Source organism: Octopus sinensis, linkage group LG7 (assembly GCF_006345805.1).
Source record: "Octopus sinensis linkage group LG7, ASM634580v1, whole genome shotgun sequence".
NCBI lineage: Eukaryota > Metazoa > Mollusca > Cephalopoda > Octopoda > Octopodidae > Octopus > Octopus sinensis.
The window spans coordinates 71,425,760-71,447,436 of record NC_043003.1 but is presented as its reverse complement, the minus strand read 5'-3'; the positions used below and the strand labels follow the sequence as shown (position 1 = coordinate 71,447,436).

The 21,677-nt window shown below is 35.4% G+C and overlaps 1 protein-coding gene across 3 annotated transcripts in view; it reads left to right on the top strand.

Moving 5' to 3' along the window:
* LOC115213902 (caspase-3) overlaps positions 1-21,677 on the top strand; it is a 296,363-nt gene that overhangs the window by 274,335 nt on the left and 351 nt on the right. For all 3 annotated transcript variants that reach the window (XM_029782878.2, XM_029782879.2, XM_029782881.2), the window contains one exon: positions 21,658-21,677. This exon is cut by the window's right edge and continues 351 nt beyond it. In XM_029782878.2, coding sequence (XP_029638738.1) covers positions 21,658-21,677 — 20 coding nt within the window. The remainder of the gene's footprint in view (positions 1-21,657) is intronic.

Sequence of the window (21,677 nt, the reverse complement as noted above, 5' to 3'; positions counted from 1 at the left end):
AGCTGTTTGGTAAAAAGCTTGTTTCCCAACTGCGTGATTCTAGGTTCAGTCCCACTACCTTGGGCAAGTATCTTCTACAATAGTCCTAGGCCAACCAAAGCCTTGTGTATGTATGTGTTTGTGTGCATATATGTGTCTGTGTTACTATCTCTTTACCTCAACATCATTTGATAGTTATAAATGGCTGTTCTTTATTTAAATATTTGTGTAAGCATATCTGTTCATGGAGGAATATTACTTTACTTGGAAATAGGTGAGGGTTGGCAACAGGAATGGCAGCAGGTTGTAAAAGATCCTTCTCAACAAATTCCATCCAATCCATGCAAGTGTGAAATGGTGAACATTAAAAACGATTGGGGTGATGCTGATGATGTTTTTAAAAAAACATTCTTTGCAGAGAACAGTTGTTGTTTTGGGAAACTGATGATATGTTTAGTTCACACTAGATATGAAGCCAATAGTTTTTTTCTAAAACTGTTACTTTACACATACAGACATATATATTTATATTTATAACGTATCTTCACCATCATCTCTCCCACAATCACTCTCTCTATCTTATTGCCTAACTCACTCTCCTTTCTTTTCCAACTGAGGTATCCATTATCTACTCTATAGCAAGACACCCATCTTTGTTCCTCTATACCCTTAATCTTTCATCTGGTACAAAGCCACACCCTGATGATGATGGTGCCATGTAAAAACCACCTAGGCTACTCTGTAAGGTGGCTGGCATTAGGAAGGACATCTAGCTGTAGAAACCATGTCAAAACAGACAATTGAACCTGGTGCAACTCCCAGCCTTACCAGCTTCCGTCAAACCATACAACCCATGCCAGCATGGAAAACAGACATTAATTGCTACTGTTGCTAATGATAATGATATGTATGGGATGATCATATACAGTATTAAACGATGAATCAGAATGAATGACAAAAAAACTAGAATTTAATTATTTTAGATATCTTTTATCTTTTACTTGTTTCACTCATCAGACTGCAGCTATGCTGGGAAACCACCTTGAAGGGTCTTAGTCAAATGAATCAACCTCAGGACTTATTATTTTTTGAAGCCTAGTACTTATTCTATTGGTCTCTTTTGCCAAACTGCTAAGTATTGGGGACATGAACACACCACCACCTGTTGTCAAGCAGTGGTGGGGGACAAGCACACACACTTAACGAATTAAGTTTGTTTATGGGATATACTTGCCCAAGGTGTCATACAGTGGGACTGAACCCAGAACCATGTGGTTGAGAAGCAAGCTTCTTACTGTGTGAATGTTTTTTTTACTACTATTGCTGCTGAAAGTTGTAGCAGTGCTTATTTGTTTGTACATATTTCTGTTGTATTTTAGTTTGATTTTGTGTATACATACCTCCTGGCTCATCCAGCACATGGCTTATTACCTGGAGTTGATTTCAGCCTAGATACTGTATTTTAAAATAACCTGAACACTTTTATTTTGCTTGACTATTATTAATTTGAACTTTCTTGCTTCAGTAATCTCAGAATGAATCACTGAACCATTCAGACAAATGCAATAAAAATAGTTGAACATAATATTTTGCTGGTTGGATGTGTGAAATGACAGTAGTATTGATGGCTTACATTAGTGTGTTATACATTTCTGGATTTTAGAATTCTAAATTTGGAAAATAAGGATCTCTGTGAATTAATTTGATTGGCATTTTTCTATATCAAAACTTTCTTCTTATTCTGGTTGATGAAATAATTCTTTTTTTAACCATTCACAATGTAACTACCATTAAAGGAAGGGCTTATACATGTACATAACATGTAAAATAAATTAACATTACTAGGAATTACACATATAAAAAGTACTATTGTGACTAATCGAAATCAAGCACAAATATTGCACCCTGACCCACAACAATAATTTCTTATATAGGTGCATTTTGGCGGCCCTCATCCGAAATTCATTTATATTGACTCCTACACCTATTCTAGCTAACCCCAATGATTGAATGATAAAGTCCTTTTTATCAGGATTAGAATACAAAAGTAAGCTTTGCAACAATATCCTGATTCTGTTAAAGACATCTATGGATCAAGTGGTGGTGGTGGTGGTGGTGGCAGCAAATCAGGTATTGCATTAAGTCTTCTATTCAATTTTTTTTCTTCATTCTGTCTATTTGACATCCATGTTTTTGTAGCAAGTATAAAATTGGGTTGAAGAGTATACACCATATAAATAATTAGAAGAGTATATGTCATATAAATAATTAGAAGAGTTTGTGCTATAACTAAGAATAAATGTTGAAGAGAAATTAATGATAGGAGACCAAATAGAGTTGTCAATAATAATTGAGAATAATTATGTTACTAAATGTAATGCAAAAGGAAATGTTGCATATAAGACTAATGCTTAAGGATGAATAACAAAGAGATAATGTTATATTCTCAATGTGTTCATTCTCATTAGTTGACTATCAGAAAACTTGAAATGACTAGGAGAAAAAGTTCAGTATAAATGAGGATATGAGAAATATATACGAATATTATCTTTATTGTTTATTATAGTATAAGAGAGAAGAAGGATTATATAAGAAGTGTATGTATGCAAAATATGTTGTGTTTGTTGTCTCCCATTGTGTGGATGTAAGACAGAAATGGAATGATATCAGATACGAATGCAGAAAAGTGATGTGAAAGAAAAGTCTTTTAATGGCCTGTCATGAGATAGTACCTTTGGTTGCATTTAAACATCTCTGGTAAAAAGATTGAATTGAAGCTAATTTCTTAAAAGAAAAAACAGAAAACAATGAAAACAGAATGTTTCAGAATGTTCTGCCTACATTTTAGCACAAAATAGCAAGTCTTTGAAAGCAGCTGACAACTTATCATACCCACCACAAATATAATTGTTTGAAATTAATGTCAGGTGTGTTTACTATGGCCAAAAACAATGCCCTAATCTAGGCAGAAATATCAGAGTTTTGATTCTAAACAATGATCTGCTACAATACCCTATAAGTGAGTATGGCTGTTTTATTAATATTGTATAGTATAACAGACATAACTTGTTATAAGCTAACATCTGAGGTGGACTATTATGCAAACCAATTTACATTATGCACATTGGGTTAAGATATGAAATATTAAAAGTTACTCTGGAAAATTCTAAAACGTTTTATTAAATACAAAATTATATAAAGCTGAAACATTTTGATTTGTAAAAACAGAAATGGGCAGTATGATGTCATTCTCAACAGCTTTCCTTACTAAGGATGTTGTAATGTGTGTACATTTCTTGTAGCAAAGGAACTCATATATATATATATATATATATATATATATATATATATATATATCATGAAGTATATTTGCCACCTAAATATGGTTACCCCTTAAGGGTTGATGCTACTGTAGCTTGTAGCCCCAGGAAGACATCTCCTCCAGCTGGCTATTGACATGCTTTCTGTGCCCTATCAGTATTTTCAAAAGGAAGTTATCTTTCCCATCTCCAGCCTGACGTGATACACACAGACCCGAGTTTCTGGGTATTGACTTGTCATCAGCATGTGACAACTACCAGTTGTCGATAGGAAGTGGTTCTCAATGCAAATATATATATATACTTTTTCTGGTGATGAAAAGTCACTGATCTCAAAAAAGTGGAAACAAACAATAATAAATTTCTGAGCAAGGTATAAACAGTAGCTGCACAACATCATGAAGTATATTTACCATCATCAGTGTGTGACAACCACTATTTTTTTTTATTATGATGATAAATATGTATTACAAAGAAGGTCAATACAGAACATTACAAACATATAAATATGCTAAGTGAGTTTATATTTAAAAATTTGATGAATCATATATATATATATAAATTAAAAATGAGTTTATATTTTAAAATTTGATGAATCACATATATATATAAATAAACAATTTTCACAAACTTATTTTCACAAAATATGGCCGGAAGGCCAGCAATTACAACTCGCTTCTACCATGGGTGGAATTAAATAGGGACAGTCACTCCCAACTTCCTAACGACATCCTTCCATCTTTTCTTATATATACTTTGCAACAGGTATCTTCTCTCCAGCCCTATCTTGCTCTTCAGATGGTACCTGAAGTAGAATAGCAAACCAGGGTTGGAGTTGAAGGATCCTGTCATGATTCCTTGCATTCTGGTTCTCCATGCACACTCTTTCATTACTGTGACCATATACAGAAAACATGCCTCACCTTCCTTTGATAGTCCGGTTGGCTGTACAGTTTTTATCACTGACTCAGCTGATAGCTGTACTCTTCCTAGGTGCGACCACATGTGTTCTACATAAATTATCAAGCCTGAAATCTCTGGGCACTGTACAAGAGAGTGCAGAACAGTTTCATCATCCTGCCTGCACCGTGGGAATGCCAGTGACACTGATATTCCATGCCTGGACAATTTATCACAGACAGGTAATGCATCCCTGTAACACTTCCAGGTCAGGGATCTTTGTAATTGTCTAAATACCCTGGCCTGAAGGTTTTTTGAAACAGGTTGGCTAGCTGGTTCTCATCGAATCCCAGAGCCTCTTTTAGGACATCATCACTCTTATACTCAACCATCCCTTTATAAAATACAGAGGTGGTATTCCCGCTGCCAGCCTTGCCCACCCTGTGGATTAGTGTGAGTGCCTTTCAGCATTCTTTTTGCCATTCGGCCATATTCTGTCTTTTAATCAAATCGGGTGTAAATTCCTCGAAGGAGGCCGGTCGTGGAGGCCCTGCAAGCGAATTCCACACCTGACCACCATACAGGTTGAGCCAGAGATGCCTTAGCCTCAGTGCATGCCTGTACATCAATAGCCACGGCATCCCTAATCCACCCTTTAGCAGTTCTTGGCAGCATACAGAGTGCCTCACAAGCAGTTTTCCCTTCCACAAAAAGCAGAAGAGAAGTTGCACTAATTTGCATAGACACAAATCAAGGTAAGGGACAATGGTCAGATGGTCCTGTTGCTCGGAGTAAGGTTTGGACCAGATTCCAAGACAAAGAAGAATTGGAGTGAGGTGACAGGCAGAGTGGAGGCCCTAGTCCAGATCTGGTCTGGAAGGGCGCTGTCCCTGAAAGGGTGGGCGGAGGTGGTGCAGGTTTTTATTGCCTGCTGGAATTTTGTCGATTGTTACTTTTGCTGCTCTGCGGCCCAAGTACATGGGTAGCAGAATTATTTCATCATTCTTGAGACTTCTTTGGCTATGTTAGCCGTTTCGAAATGTGCTTCAACAGTAGCACTTGTTGTTCTGCAGCTAATGTAGCATATTAAATTCCATATTGGTGCCAAGCACCTCTCTATTATCTCATTTTTGTGTCTTTAATTTTCTTTTCCTTTATGTTGTATATTTTGTACACTACAGTGCATGCGTTTATTGCCTGTAGTGTTTCAGAGGGTGGCAACAGTCTTGTATTGCCGTAACTTTTTTTAACGAAATTGCAAAACTTGCACAACTGTTCCATTTTAATTTCCAGCTCTGTGACGTTGCCACCCACTGTCTCTGAAAAACTTTGTTTAGCCTTTTCCTTTTGACTTAAATTTTCATTTCCTTTTCTCATTTTGGGAAAGTCTTTTTGGGATTCAATGTTGAATTCCGTTATAACTTTTTCAACACTTTGCGAAAAATGACAAAATTACAGAGAATACACAACCAGTCAATGGGTAAAAAAATAATTTTTCACAAATAATATTTTAAACTAAGTTCCACAATAATTTGCTACCCCGTAGGGCAAAAATTAATGTCTTACAACGGACAACAGTTCAAATTCATGTAAAACACAAATCAACAAAATAGGTAACAAGCCAAAGGCAAACTCACAAAGCAGGGTAACAGAAATTCCGAAAAATGGCGCAAAAAAACCGGTTGATGATGGGAAGTGGTTCTCAATGCAAATATATATATATATATATATATACTTTTTTCAGTGACGAAAAGTCACTGATCTCAAAAAAGTGGAAACCAGCAATAATAAATCTCTGAGTGAGGTATAAACAGCAGCTGCATGACATTGTGAAGTATATTTGCCACCTAAATATGGCTAACCCTTAAGGGTTGATGCTACTGTAGCTTATAGCCCCAGGAAGACATCTCCTTATATATATATATGATGAATTCAATGGTGTGGAATGGATTGTTATACATTAGACATCACAAACAACCTATGAAAGTGAGGATTTGATTGCAACATAAGTTTAGAGAATTGGTTAACTGTACTGTTAGTTCTTTCCAGAGATACAGGAGTTGATCTCAGTACTACTGCAGGCTAATAAACCTTTGGTAAAATTTGTAAGGCTGTTGTTGCTGTTGCTGCTCTGCAGTTTAAGGTGAACTGGGCCTTTTGTCACCTTGTCACTCACTCAAGATCTTGATAATAACACACACTTACTCAGTGTAACCCTTGGTTGTCTGCTAATTAGCCAAGTTGATTATTCTTGATCTTTTATTTATATATTAAAATCTCTGTTAAATATGTATTAACCTAATTAGTAATCATAACAGATGAAGAAAAAAAACTTAAATATTTCTGTAAGAGAACAGTTTACAAAATTTTGATAAAATGCTATGAGAATATTATACAGTGATGTCTTATTATTATCAGAGAAGTGTTAGAATCATTAAAATGCTGGACAAGATGGGAAATTTTTCCAGGAATTGATTAAATTGATTAATTCCTCTCTCCTCTCCCCAAATGTCTGATATTCTTCCTCTGTTAGAAATTATAATTAGTTAGTCAGCAGGTTGTCAATCAAACATAGCATTTGTTATTAATTGATGACTTTATTTTCAGACACATTGATCTCATATTTGGAATTTGAAATATGGGGTATTCATTCTAAAGACAGCTGGAAGTTTTCTTGTTTTTTTTATCTAAAAGAAATTTCTTAAATGAAATTTGACCCTTACATTGATCAGTCATTGATAATATGTTGTTATAACCATTAAAATTTTATATGAAAGGGTGAGAAATTCTAAAATACATGTAACAAATATAGTTAGAAGATTCAGGTCAGTTGTTATCAATGGAAGTGGACAATGAGTAATCAGCTTTACTGTGAAAGGCAATTTAACAATGGCAAACATTTGTTTGAAGCAGTATGTGTGAAAACCATATACATGGGTTTCCCTGATGAACATACTATAAATCAAATCGATTTTAATGTGATGAATAAAAATAGATATAAGCTATTGTGACTTGAAAAATTCTCTCAGGAATTTACTGAAACAGACAGCAAGCAGTAGTTAACAACTAAGGTTATGGAAATTAAAGTAAACACAATGTATAATGAAATATTATATGACTAACAGACTAAAACTGTATACACTAGAGATAGCATTGTTTTGAAGTATGGCTTTTTGTTGCTAAAAGAATGAGGAAAAATTATGGATGAGCAAAGTCTTATTATGCACATATACTTGTGACAATTAGTGTTAGCTGAGTACATAAAGACTGCTAAATAGGTTTAGTGTAAAAAGTGAGGTGAGATGAGATGAGATTCAGTAAAACAAATTAAAAGAGTATTGGTTTTTACGATAGAACTGGGATGGGTCGTATGTAAACACCTTATATATATATAATTTTTTTTTTTCTGAAATTAGTCTTTTTAAAAACAAAGTCACTACATTACTGACCACCAGTAGATCATATCTTCATATAGTTACTCTTTTACTCTTTTACTCTTTTACTTGTTTCAGTCATTTGACTGCGGCCATGCTGGAGCACCGCCTTTAGTCGAGCAAATCGACCCCGGGACTTATTCTTTGTAAGCCCAGCACTTATTCTATCGGTCTCTTTTGCCGAACCGCTAAGTGACGGGGACGTAAACACACCAGCATCGGTTGTCAAGCGATTTGGGGGGGACAAACACAGACACACAAACACACATATACATATATACGACGGGCTTCTTTCAGTTTCCGTCTACCAAATCCACTCACAAGGCATTGGTCGGCCCGGGGCTGTAGCAGAAGACACTTGCCCAAGATGCCACGCAGTGAGACTGAACCCAGAACCATGTGGTTGGTTAGCAAGCTACTTACCACACAGCCACTCCTGTGTTAATGTATACTTAAGATTTAAGTTTGCAAATGAGAGACTAACAAAGTGTGGGAAGCTAGCAATGCCAAATTCACAGAAAGTATGGAAAACTACCAATGCCAAAATCACAAAGTATGGAAAGCTAGCAATGCCAGAATCACAAAGTATGGAAGGCCAGCGGTGCCAAAGTCACAAAGTATTTAAGGCCAGTGGTGCCAAAGTCACAAAGTATGGAAGGCCAGCGGTGCCAAAATCACAAAGTATGGAAGGCCAGCGGTGCCAAAATCACAAAGTATGGAAGGCTAGCAGTGCCAAAATCACAACGAAGGTAAAGCCAGCGGTGACAAAATCACAAAGTATGGAAGGCCAGCGGTGCCAAAATCACAAAGTATGGAAGTGATTTTGGCACCACTCGCTTTCCATACTTTGTGATTTTGGCACCACTGGCTTTCCATACTTTGTGATTTTGGCACCACTGGCCTTCCATACTTTGTGATTTTGGCACTGCTGGCCTTCCATACTTTATGATTTTGGCACCGCTGGCCTTGTGAATTTTCGAAACTTTTCACCGAAAATTTTCCCCAAAGATGTTTCGAAAATTTTTGCCGAAAATCTTCCCCAAAACTTTTTCGAAAGTTTTCACTGAAAATTTTACCAAAAAATTTTTCGAAAATTTTCCCCAAAACTTTTTCGAAAATTTTCACCAAAAATTTTTGTCGAAAATTCCCCCAAAGATTTTTCGAAAATTTTCCCCAAAAATTTTTTGAAAATTTTCACCGAAAACTTTCCTTAAAAATTTTTCCAAAATTTTACCCATAAAGTTTTCGAAAATTTTCCCCAAAAACTTTTTGAAAATTTTCACCGAAAACTTTCCTTAAAAATTTTACGAAAATTTTACCCATAAATTTTTCGAAAATTTTAACCAAATTCACAAAGTATATATAGAAAGCTCTCAGTGCCAAAATCACAAAGTATGGAAAGCCAGCGGTGCCAAAATCACAAAGCATCGAAGGCCAGCGGTGCCAAAATCACAAAGTATAGAAGGCTAGCAGTGCCAAAATCACAAAGTATGTAAAAGCCAGCGGTGCCAAAATCACAAAGTATGGAAGGCCAGCGGTGCCAAAATCACAAAAAATGGAAAGCCAGCGGTGCCCAAATCACTTCCATACTTTGTGATTTTCGAAATTTTTAAGGAAAGTTTTCCGTGAAAATTTTCAAAAAATTTTTGGGGGAGATTTTCGAAAAGTTTTTGGTAAAATTTTCAGTGAAAATTTTCGAAAAAGTTTTGGGTAAAATTTTCGGCAAAAATTTTCCAAAAATTTTTTGGGGAAAATTTTCGGTTAAAATTTTCGAAAAATCACAAGGCCAAAATCACAAAGTATGGAAGGCCAGCGGTGCCAAAATCACAAAGTATGGAAGGCCAGTGTTGCCAAAATCACAAACTATGGAAGGCGAGTGGTGCCAAAATCACAAAGTATGGAAGGCCAGCGGTGCCAAAATCACAAAAAATGGAAAGCCAGCGGTGCCCAAATCACTTCCATACTTTGTGATTTTGGCACCGCTGGCCTTCCATATTTTGTGATTTTGGCACCGCTGGCCTTCCATACTTTGTGATTTTGGCACCACTCGCCTTCCATAGTTTGTGATTTTGGCAACACTGGCCTTCCATACTTTGTGATTTTGGCACCGCTGGCCTTCCATACTTTGTGATTTTGGCACCGCTGGCCTTGTGATTTTTCGAAAATTTTAACCGATAATTTTCCCCAAAAAATTTTTGGAAAATTTTTGCCGAAAATTTTACCCAAAACTTTTTCGAAAATTTTCACTGAAAATTTTACCAAAAACTTTTCGAAAATCTCCCCCAAAAATTTTTTGAAAATTTTCACGGAAAACTTTCCTTAAAAATTTTTCGAAAATTTTCCCCAAAATCACAAAGTATAGAAAGCTATCAGTGCCAAAATCACGAAGTATGGAAAGGTAGCGGTGCCAAAATCATAGAGTATGGAAAACCAGCGGTGCCAAAATCACAAAGTATGGAAGGCCAGCGGTGCCAAAATCAAAAAGTATGGAAGGCTAGCAGTGCCAAAATCACAAAGTATGTAAAAGCCAGTGATGACAAAATCACAAAGTATGGAAGGCCAGCGGGGCCAAAATCACAAAGTATGGATTGGCACCGCTGGCCTTCCATACATTGTGATTTTGGCACCTCTGGCCTTCCATACTTTGAGATTTTGGCACCACTGCTCTTCCATACTTTGTGACTTTGGCACCGCTGGCCTTGTGATTTTTCGAAAATTTTACCAAAAAATTTTTCGAATATTTTCACTGAAAATTTTACCAAAAAATTTTTCGAAAATTTCCCCCGTGAATTGTCTCCAAAAATTTTTCGAAGATTTTCAACGAAAATTTCCCCCGAAAATTTTCCGAAAATTTTCGGTGAAAATTTTCAAAAAATTTTTTTTCACTGAAAATTTTCCTTAAAAATTTTTCGAAAATTTTGACCGAAAATTTTACCCAAATATTTTTCCAAAATTTTCACCAAAATCACAAAGTTTGGAGAGCTAGCAGCGCCAAAATCACAAAGTATGAAAAGGTAGCGGTGCCAAAATCACAAAGTATGGAAAGCCAGCGATGCCAAAATCACAAAGTATGGAAGGCTAACAGTGCTAAAATCACAAATTATGTAAAAGCCAGCGGTGCCAAAATCACAAAGAATGGAAAGCCAGCGGTGCCCAAATCACTTCCATACTTGGTGATTTTGGCACTGCTGGCCTTCCATACATTGTGATTTTGGCACCACTCGCCTTACATATTTTGTGATTTTGGCACCACTGGCCTTCCATAATTTGTGATTTTGGCACCACTGGCCTTCCATAATTTGTGATTTTGGCACCACTGGCCTTCCATACTTTGTGATTTTGGCACCGCTGGCCTGTGATTTTTCGAAAATTTTCCCCATAAATTTTCCGAAAATTTTTGCCGAAAATTCTCCCCAAAACTTTTTCGAAAATTTTCCCCAGAACTTTTTCGAAAATTTTCTCTGAAAATTTTACCAAAAACTTTTCGAAAATTTTCACCGAAAATGGAAGGCCAGCGGTGCCAAAATCACAAAGTATGGAATGCCGGCGGTGCCAAAATCACAAAGTATGGAAAGCCAGCGGTGCCAAAATCACAAAGTATGGAAAGCCAGCGGTGCCAAAATCACAAAGTATGGAAAGCTAGCGGTGCCAAAATCACATAGTATGGAAAGCTATCAGTGCCAAAATCACAAAGTATGGAGAGCTAGCAATGCCAAAATCACAAAGTATGGAAAGCTAGCAATGCCAAAATCACAAAGTATGGAAAGCTAGCAATGCCAAAATCACAAAATATGGAAAGCTAGCAATGCCAAAATCACATAGTATAGAAAGCTAGCAATGCCAAAATCACAAAGTATGGAAAGCTAGCAATGCCAAAGATTTATGTGGATGCTTATGGTATCTGATATGGATAGAATAGGCCACACAAATACAACTTTAACTGTTGAACATTCAGATTTCTTTGTCAAATGTAAACCTTATTTATTCACATTGTTTTGAATTGATCATGCATTTTCTCATAGCTTCACAATTTCTATGATGTGGTTGTTTATTTTTAGAATGACCTTGTAAGGTAGGTGTGAGACATTGGATCTGCTCAGTTTTAACATAAAACCAGGAGAATATCTGGACCAGAAGTGGCTGGATTAAATGCTAGTTTTAAGCCCACTTTCACTATCAAAGCAGGGATTAGCCTAGGGGTCACATGACTAAATGTTTTGGGGGACTATCTATCTTTTATCCTTTTCTTGTTTCAGTCATTGGACTGTGGTCATCCTGGGGCTCTCTCTTTAAGGGTTTATTACATATACATTAGCAATAAGTAGATATCAGTTATTAGTGGTCAGTTACATAGTGACCTGGTAAACTTGAAATGCCAGTAGTGATGGTCATTATAATAGAGGACAGCTGATCTGTTGATGTCAGTGTTGGATGGTCAAGAAATATAATGACCAGCTGAATGGTAAAAATACAATTTTCATTCTGATATTTTGTTCATTATATTGTCTATTTTGCAGTGGTAGTAAAGGTCAGATGAATAAGTATTACTAAAGCATTGCTTTACAGTCAGATGCCCGTCCAGTCATTAAAGATACTTACTTCACATGCTTGTAACTGAAACATTTTTCTTTCTTTTTCCATCTCTTCTGCAATCTGCAACAAAGAAAAAAAGGAATTCTTCTGATCTTCATTTATGCGTTACACTTTACCATTTCTCCCTCTCTTTCTCCGTAATTGTGTGTGCAATTACACACACACACACACAAAACATGTATGTATGGATGAATGAATGGATGAATGAGTGAAAGAATGAATAAATTGACAATTGCCTTAGTGTTTAGCATGTCTGGACAATTTATGGTGTGTCTGGATTATGATTCCAGTAGGCACTGAAAAACATTTTTGTCCAACCCATGCAAGCATGGAACATGATTATATGCATACATGTGTATATATATATATATATATATATATATATATATATACATACATATACATATACACACACACACATACATATATATATATACATACATATACATATACACACACACACACACATACATATATATATATACATATACATACATACACACATACATATATACGTAACAAAGACCATCCGATCGTGGCCGTTGCCAGCCTCGCCTGGCCTCCGTGCCGGTGGCATGTAAAAAGCACCATCCGAGCATGGCCGTTCACCAGCCTCATCTGGCACCTGTGTCGGTGGCACATAAAAAGCACTCACTACACTCACGGAGTGGTTGGCGTTAGGAAGGGCATCCAGCTGTAGAAACACCACCAGATCTGACTGGCCTGGTGCAGCCTTCGGGCTTCCCAGACCCCAGTTGAACTGTCCAACCCATGCTAGCATGGAAAGCAGACCTTAAATGATGATGATGATGATGATGATGATGATGATGATATATATATATATATATATATATGTTTTTACTACTACTATTAATTTTTTACTATAATCATTTCTTAAATATATATTCCAATTATATATGTTTTTATTATTTTTTGCAATTTACTTAATCATCGGTATATTACTGTTATTTAAATTTTAATATTTCTATTATATGTGATTTTCTAGATGGTGTAATTTAATTGTTCATTTTGAATTGATAAAAGGTGGTTTTTTTCTAATTTATATATTTGACCGGGGATCTGGGAAGCCAGAATGCAGACTGGAGCCTGGTGCAGCCTTCTGGCTTCCCAGATCCTCGGTCGAACTGTCCAACTCATGCTAGCATGGAGAACGAACGTTAAATGATGATGATAGCTCTGTCTGGCACCTGTACAGGTGGCACGTAAAAAGCACCCACTACACTCACAGAGTGGTTGGCGTTAGGAAGGGCATCCAGCCATAGAAACACTGCCAGATCTGACTGGGCCTGATGAAGCCTTCTGGCTTCACAGACCCCAGTAGAACCGTCCAACCCATGCTAGCATGGAAAACGGATGCTAAACAATGATGATGATGATGATGATATATATATATTATATTGTGTGAAATTTGATATAGTATTTCTAAATTGAATTTTTCCCTGTAAGTTAGGATTAATATTCCCTCAAATAATTATTATTATATACATGTTTATATATATACGAGCAAAACGCCACCCCCGTCTAATGGACAGTGCTGAGTTGTCAAACATTTAAACCAAATTTTCTCAAAACAATTTGTCCGACCGTCCCATAGGCATCCCCTTTGAGAAACACTGATTTAATCTAAATTTGAGACACCAGCAACAGAAGAAATAAAGATAGACTTTTTTTCCATTCCAAAGAAAAACGAATTTATTCACACAAATATGCAACCGAAGAGTTTAAAGTACCAGTAATGATAAGGCTGTTGACTGGGAGAACACAAGGGAGGTAACTAAATTGAGTTTGGCAAATTTGTTTGGCACTCAACAGTAGTTGAAAAAGAAAAAGAAAGAAAAATGATTGACTCTGTATGAAATATGCATGCTTGTTAAGGGAGACAACTCTTATCAGCGCCATATAGTCAATTGTGCAACCAAAGAAAAAACAATTTCCCACAGCTTTATCGATCGCATTCTCATCTGGAATCGATTTTTGTAATTTTTTCAAGACTTATACATGCCCTGATACCATGGGTATCTACATATCAAATTTGAGCGCAATCGGATGGAAGATGCCCGAGATCCGAGAAGACACACACACACACACACACAGAATGGATTTTATAATAATCTAATAAAGGGGCAAGTTCGACTCCCACGCGGATAGGAAAGCCTTCTTTTTTCTGTCGAGGGCTCATATGCCACTTTATTAGACTATTTTCCTTAGTCATTGCATGGTGATTGCTTTAAGCTTATATAAAAACGCCATTATTATTATTTACAGGCTTGTAAAAACAATGCCATATAAAAAAACATTCGCACTGAAAGCATATAGAAAGTTTGTTTACATATAAAAAAACAAACACAAACTATTGTAGTTCTTAAATTTGACAGGAAAAGGGAGGCTGATTTGCTGATGTAAAGGTAACACACTTAGTCAACTTAACAAAGGGATGTGGGTTCGACTCCCACGCAGATAGGAAAGCCTTCTTTTTTCAGTCAAGGCCTTATATGTCCGTTTATTAGACTATTTTTCTTAGTCATTGTATAGTGATAGCCATAAGATTTAAGCTTATATGAAAATACCATTATTATTATTTACAGGATTGTAAAATTGGTGACGTATAAAAAACCATTTGCACCGAAAGCATATGACGCCATGATAGATCGTTAGCTACTACACACATTTTTTTTTCTCTCCTTGTTTGTCTCCTTGTTTTTTTCTGTGTATCTTTCTGTCGAAGAGCGTAGGCTCGAAACGTAAAAGACATTTTCTATTCCTGAGCGCTATACTAATACATTTGTTTGTTTGTACACCACCTGCCTTCTTTTGTTTATTTTCGTAAACTTTCCCTTTATATAGATATATATATATATATGTTTTCTATTTAGTTAGGTAGGAGGGGAAAAAGAAGGGGGTGAATAATTTTTACTTGGATTTAGTAAAAGAGACTGATAGAATAAGGACCAGCTTTGAAAAAATTAATTACAAAAATGCCACGCAGTGGGACTGAACCCTGAAACCTTAATGAGATCAGTGATATGCAGTCACTGATCTCATAAAGAGAAAATTAGTTTTAAATCTCTGAGCAAGAAATATGTAGTAATAGTACTGCATAATAAAGTCTATTTGCCAAAGTCTGTTAGTCAGCTGAAAAAGATGTTTTGAAAAGATATAACAAATAGGCACAGGAGTGGCTGTGTGGTAAGTAGCTTGCTAACCAACCACATGGTTCCGGGTTCAGTCCCACTGCATGGCAAGTGTCTTCTGCTATAGCCCCGGATCGACCAATGCCTTGTGAGTGGATTTGGTAGATGGAAACTGAAAGAAGCCTGTCGTATATATGTATATATATATATATATGTTTGTGTGTGTTTGTGTGTCTGTGTTTGTCCCCCTAGCATTGCTTGACAACCGATACTGGTGTGTTTACGTCCCCGTTACTTAGCGGTTCAGCAAAAAGAGACCGATAGAATAAGTACTAGGCTTACAAAGAATAAGTCCTGGGGTCGATTTGTTCGACTAAAGGTGGTGCTCCAGCATGGCCGCAGTCAAAATGACTGAAACAAGTAAAAGAGAGTAAAGAGAGTAACTCTGGATTCATTTGCTGTACAAGAAAAAAATTCATTTTACTTTAACTAGTAATCCATTTGTAAACCAGTAATCCTGATTTAATCAGTAATCCTGCATTAACCACTAATTTTGCGTCAATCATTATTTTGTTTTTAGTTTTAATCTTGCTTTCACTATGAATCTCATTTTAATCAGTAATCCTTTTTTTGCCAGTTTTCTTGACTTAACAAGTAATCCTGTGTTAATCTTGTTTTTACCATTAATCTAGTTTTAGCAGCATTCTGTTTTAATCAGTAATCCTATTTTAACCTACTAGTTGTAACCAATATTTAAGTGTTTTTTTTAAAAACTATAATCAAGTGTTAACTATATATAAATCTACTTGTAACCAATAATCTTGTTCCGACAAAGTAAACAACAGGTTGTACAGAGTGTCACATGGATAAATCAAAGGTAGGACAGAAAAAACACAACAAACGGAAACCAACAAAACACAACATGCGAAAAAATAGATGATAGCATGACAAAAACGAGATACACAGATCATCCACAGCCGATTTCCTCATCAGTCAGAGACTGGAAAGTGCTTGTAGTTTTGCCCTTTTATCTCCAAGACTACTCAAATCCAGCAGGTGCCAGGAACTTAAGCTAAAACCATTAAGCCTCTGGGAAATGCACATAAATGTATACAGGGAGGAAAACAGGAGCAGAAACAAAAACAAGAAAGCTAGAATTTCGGCTATACAATAGAAGTAAAAACATTTTTGTACATATATGAATACATATGAATAAATAACAGAAAGAGTCTTTCAACTATCAGACAAACATAACATTCATCATCATCATCATCATCGTCATTTAACGTCCATTTTCCATGCTAGCATGGGTTGGACAGTTTGACCGGGGTCTGGGAAACCATGAGGCTGCACCAGGCTCCAGTCTGATCTGGCAGTGTTTCTACAGCTGGATGACCTTCCTAATGCCAACCACTCTGTGAGTGTAGTGGGTGCTTTTTATGTACCACTGGCACGGAAGCCAGTCAAGGCGGCGCTGGTATCGGCCACATACGGATGGTGCTTTTAATGTGCCACTGGCACAGGTATCACAACTACAATTTCCATTTCATTTTTTAATAATAATACAAGTGCAGCAGAAAAAGAATTATACATACACAATGAACAAATGCTTTTCGACTATACAGCAAAAGGAAAATAATTGTACAATTACAATATAAATAGACTAGCAGTATCGCCCGGCATTGCTCGGGTTTGTAAGGGAAATAACTATATAAGCATTTTTAGAGAGTTATAGCCAAAAAATAGCAAAAAAATGCATTAAAAATTGAAAAAAAATTAAGGTAATTTTTTTTTTAAATCGTTGACACATCGTAGATATTTTTAGAGAGTTACTTCCCTTATATAATAACGAAAAATATGCATTAAAATGGAAAAATATGATGGTAAATTTTTTTTAAATCGTAGACTCATCGTAGACGCGCGCTAATACCCAGAAGGGCTCGATATGAATCACGACTATAAGATACCCGCTTTTGGTTAAACTACACCGCAAAATGTGGGAGTAGTTACGAATCTAAATCGTAGGAGACAGACACACAACTTCACTCTTATATATAAAGATATAAGCCACGTAGTTATATACACATACTTTGTTATATACACATTCTTAAAAGAAAATGTTATTTTGAACACAACATTTACAAAGAATAAAATATTTTTTGGTTTTTCTTAACCCTTTCGTTACTATATTTCTGACCAAAATACACCCCTTATGTGTTTCAATTAATTTCTAACGTAATCATAAATTTAGTCTGGTTTCATTAAACAACTATAAATTTTTTATTTATGAATACATTAATCTGATTTTTGGAAGATAATTTAGTGAAATGTTCTCAACCAATTCTATACTATAATTTTTGTCACAAAGTGACTAATTGCAGGTAGATACAGGTAAATTCAACAATATATAAAATTATTAAAATTTTGTTCAAACATCGCTATAGAAAATGGGTTATTAGCTAATATTCAATTGGGTATACAACAAAATTTTACGATAGAATTTGTTATTCTGGGTAACTTTCTAATACCCATAATAATATTTATGGCAAAATAGGCCTTAATTTCATTTAAGGTTGTGGGAAATAACAAACTATCGTTTCTTTCGCTTTGTTTAGGTTGAGATCAAATACCACATGCTTTTTTTATTCAGTCATAGAGTTAGATTTATGAAGGTCTTCAGTAGAAAATCCTTCGAATTCTGACTCGCTGCTTGATATAATGAAATTCGTATCCATTTTTTGTCAGAATTACAAATTTTGAAAACACAATAGGAACAAATTTCGGAAAAAAACCTCCCATAATTCACGGAATTAAAATTACACTTCGATTTTTGTACAAAACTGTAGTTGAACTGTTTACGAAGTATAATACGTGTTTTCACGAATGTTCTAAAGAGATTTACTCTGATATTCTCATTTAAATATGAATAGGTAAATTCGGGCGGCTTGGTCACATTAACCAAAATTTTTTTCGGGCGGTTTGGTGCAATTATATATACATATATCTATATATAATATTATATAATAAAATATATACAGAGTAAAATAAAAACCAATTTACCTTTTCTGTATTGTTATTCGACCGTCCGTGTGTCTTTGCAAATGTGTTGGAATGATAAGTGAGTTGTGTTTTGGCGCCTTTTTTTACTAATAACAAACACACACGTGTTTGTATGTAGTTGTTTGAAACGTTTGTGTTTGCCACTCTCATATATGTATGTGTATGCGTGTGTGTGAGGAATGACACACACATACTCACGCACGCACACATGTACATCAATGCTTTTATGAGCGTCATAGAGAGAAACAAATATTACATCGCCATCGCCATAGCCATCGCCATCGCCATAGCCATCGCCATCGCATTCTATTTTCTACCTGTCAACACACAGTGAATTAGTTTCAGTTTATTCATTGCACACTGTGTGTGTGCGTTTGCGTGTGCTGTAAACCAGACTAAGAAAAGCATTTGACACACACACCAGAATGTGAGTTTTCTGTAAATTTTGCTTAATTGGAGTTTAAATTTTAAAAACTGGACCTGGTATGACGCGATGCATTGTACTCTTAAAAATGCTAGGTAAATTGTAATTGAAGAAATCCTATATTGTAGATTTGTATAACTCCCAAAGGGAGGCAGATAAAATCTGCCTTTTATAATAAGAGATAACAAAAAGGGTCCTTTGACTATCAGATGAATGTAGTAAGCTGGCGCAAAGGAAAAATGGAAAATCTTAACACACAGATGAACATGACCAGTTTGAAAGGTGGCTCGTCAAAAAAAGATGACAGTGCCTTAGCCAGACAGCAATCACATGGTAGGAGAGAGGAGTTAAAAGGACAGAGGGACTAAAGAATAGGAGGGAGGGGAAAGAAATCAGAGGAACTAAAGAATGAGAGAGAGGGGGATAGATAGAGGCAGAGAGAGAGAGAAAAAGGTACAAGGAAGGTAAGTGAAAAAGGAAAGCAAAAGGATTGAAGAATAAGCAGGAGGGAGGAAAAGGGATTGAGGAATACAAGAGAGGGGAAAATGAAATCAGAGGGACTGAGGAATGAAAGGGAAGGGAATAGAGAGAAAGAAAGAGAGACAGAGAGAAGGAAGGAATAAGGGAGAAAGTGAGGAAGAGAGAGTGAGAGTCATACATAATATTCAAGGGATATCTTTTTTTAACAAAGTAAACAACAGGTTGTATGGAGTGCTGCATGTATAAATCAAAGGTAGGACAGAAAGAATGCAACAAACAGAAACCAACAAAACACAACATGCTGAAAAATAGATGATAGCATGACAAATGGCAAACAGGACAAAAACAAAATACATGAATCATTCGCAGCTGATTTCTTCATCAGTTGGAGTCCAGAAAGTCCTTGTAGTTTCGCCCCCTTATCTCCAAGTCTACTCAAATCCTGCAAGTGTCAGAGACTTAAGCTAAAAACATTATGCTTCTAGGAAAGGAAAATGAATGTATACAAGAACAAAAACAGGAACAGAAACAAAAATGAGAACGCTAGAATTATACATGTATTTCAACACTAAATATGAAAATCATAAATAATTTCATTTTGTTATAGAACAAATCTTTTGTTACAGTTGATCACGTTTTAAACATATGCAATACTAGCTTAAAAGCCACACACCATGTGGACTTTTAATCTAGCTCTTGTGGAGGGCTAATTAGGCCTGTAGCCCAAAACTAAGAGAGCAATAATAATAAAGCATTTATTGGTACCCTACCAATATGGTATTGCTTTGAATTCAGTTTAAATGAAAAACTTGTAACTTCACAAACTTTTGGAGTCCTTTTAAAATTTGAATACGAGATGTGTGTGTGTTGTGACTGTGTCTGTATTTGTCCCCCACCACCACTTGATAATGTTTATGTTCACATAACTTAGCGGTTCAGTAAAGTAGGCCAATAAAAAAATACCAGGCATAAAAAAGAAAGAATTGGTGTTGATTTGTTCGATTAAAAGTTTTCAAGGTAGTGCCCCAGCATGGCCGCAGTCTGATGACTCAAAAAGATAAAAGAACCACTAAATTCCATAGTAAAACTTAAAGCTAAGGGAGCTAATTCTTGTACCTCTCACAGTTGTTTTACCTGCTAGAAATAGCAACCCAAATGCTTTTAAATCAGATCCCAATGCTGGATGTTCAAGAACCAAATGAAGGGCAGATTTTCAATCTTGGGATCATCTTGATTCCAAAAAGATATAATATGTCTATGTAGAGCAAATGTAGACTGAGATATAGACAGACAGAATTACACTTTTATCAATATAGATATTTAGCTCAGAACAATGCATTACACCCATGCAAATCATATTACAGCTACAGTCAATAATTTACAGCTTGGAATAATTTATCACGGTCAATTACAACAAACTACATTTCAATATAATATATTAAATAACAATTCAATCTACAAAATATATTAAGTAACAATTCAATCTACAAAATATATTAACAGTTCAATCTACAAACCTGATTTATAAATACTCATCATATAAATTACGTTTATATATTTGTTTTGCAAGATTCTTGATGTGAAATCGTGTGTTGAAACAGATGTTGTTGTATTTAGGAATGGTCATTTTACCAGTTTAGCCAATAATACAAAATACAAAATGGCTGACCGTTAGTAAGGAGAGACACATAAATAAGAAAGAAGAAAGCAAAGGACCACTGATGAGGTTGCAGAAGTGTGACGAAAGAACTCTGGCCGAAATAAGATTAAGATTAATGTAAAAAAAATAAATAACGCTGAAGCAAATTAACACCAAATATATAGTGCGTGTGTTTTTATTGGCTAAACTGGCAAAATGATCATTCCTAAATACAACAACATCATATAAATGTTTGATTTTGATTTTTCACTATTCTTACACCAAACTTATCCAATTTTCATCAATAATAATTGAGCCAAGTGAAACAGTGAAGAAAAATTAAATACATGTAATCTATTTTGGAATGGTGGATTGTGAAGTACATAAAACTAGAAATAACAACAAGTAAATATTGGAAGGTTCAATGAAAATATCTATTTTGATTACTTCTGTAAAGAAATTTTTTATATAGACTCCTCAGAAATTATGGTTGTTGTTTGTTGAACTAATGTTGTGTCAATGACTTATTTCTTTTTTATTGTGTCACATTTGTATTTTGTTCACTAATTAATGCAGCCTATTTGTTTTTAAATAATTTCAAATAAATTACAGTTTAAAATGTATTCCTTACAGTTATAAAAACTTACACCTAATTTTTGTTCATTTCTAATTTCAGGTTATTATTCTTGGCGTAAT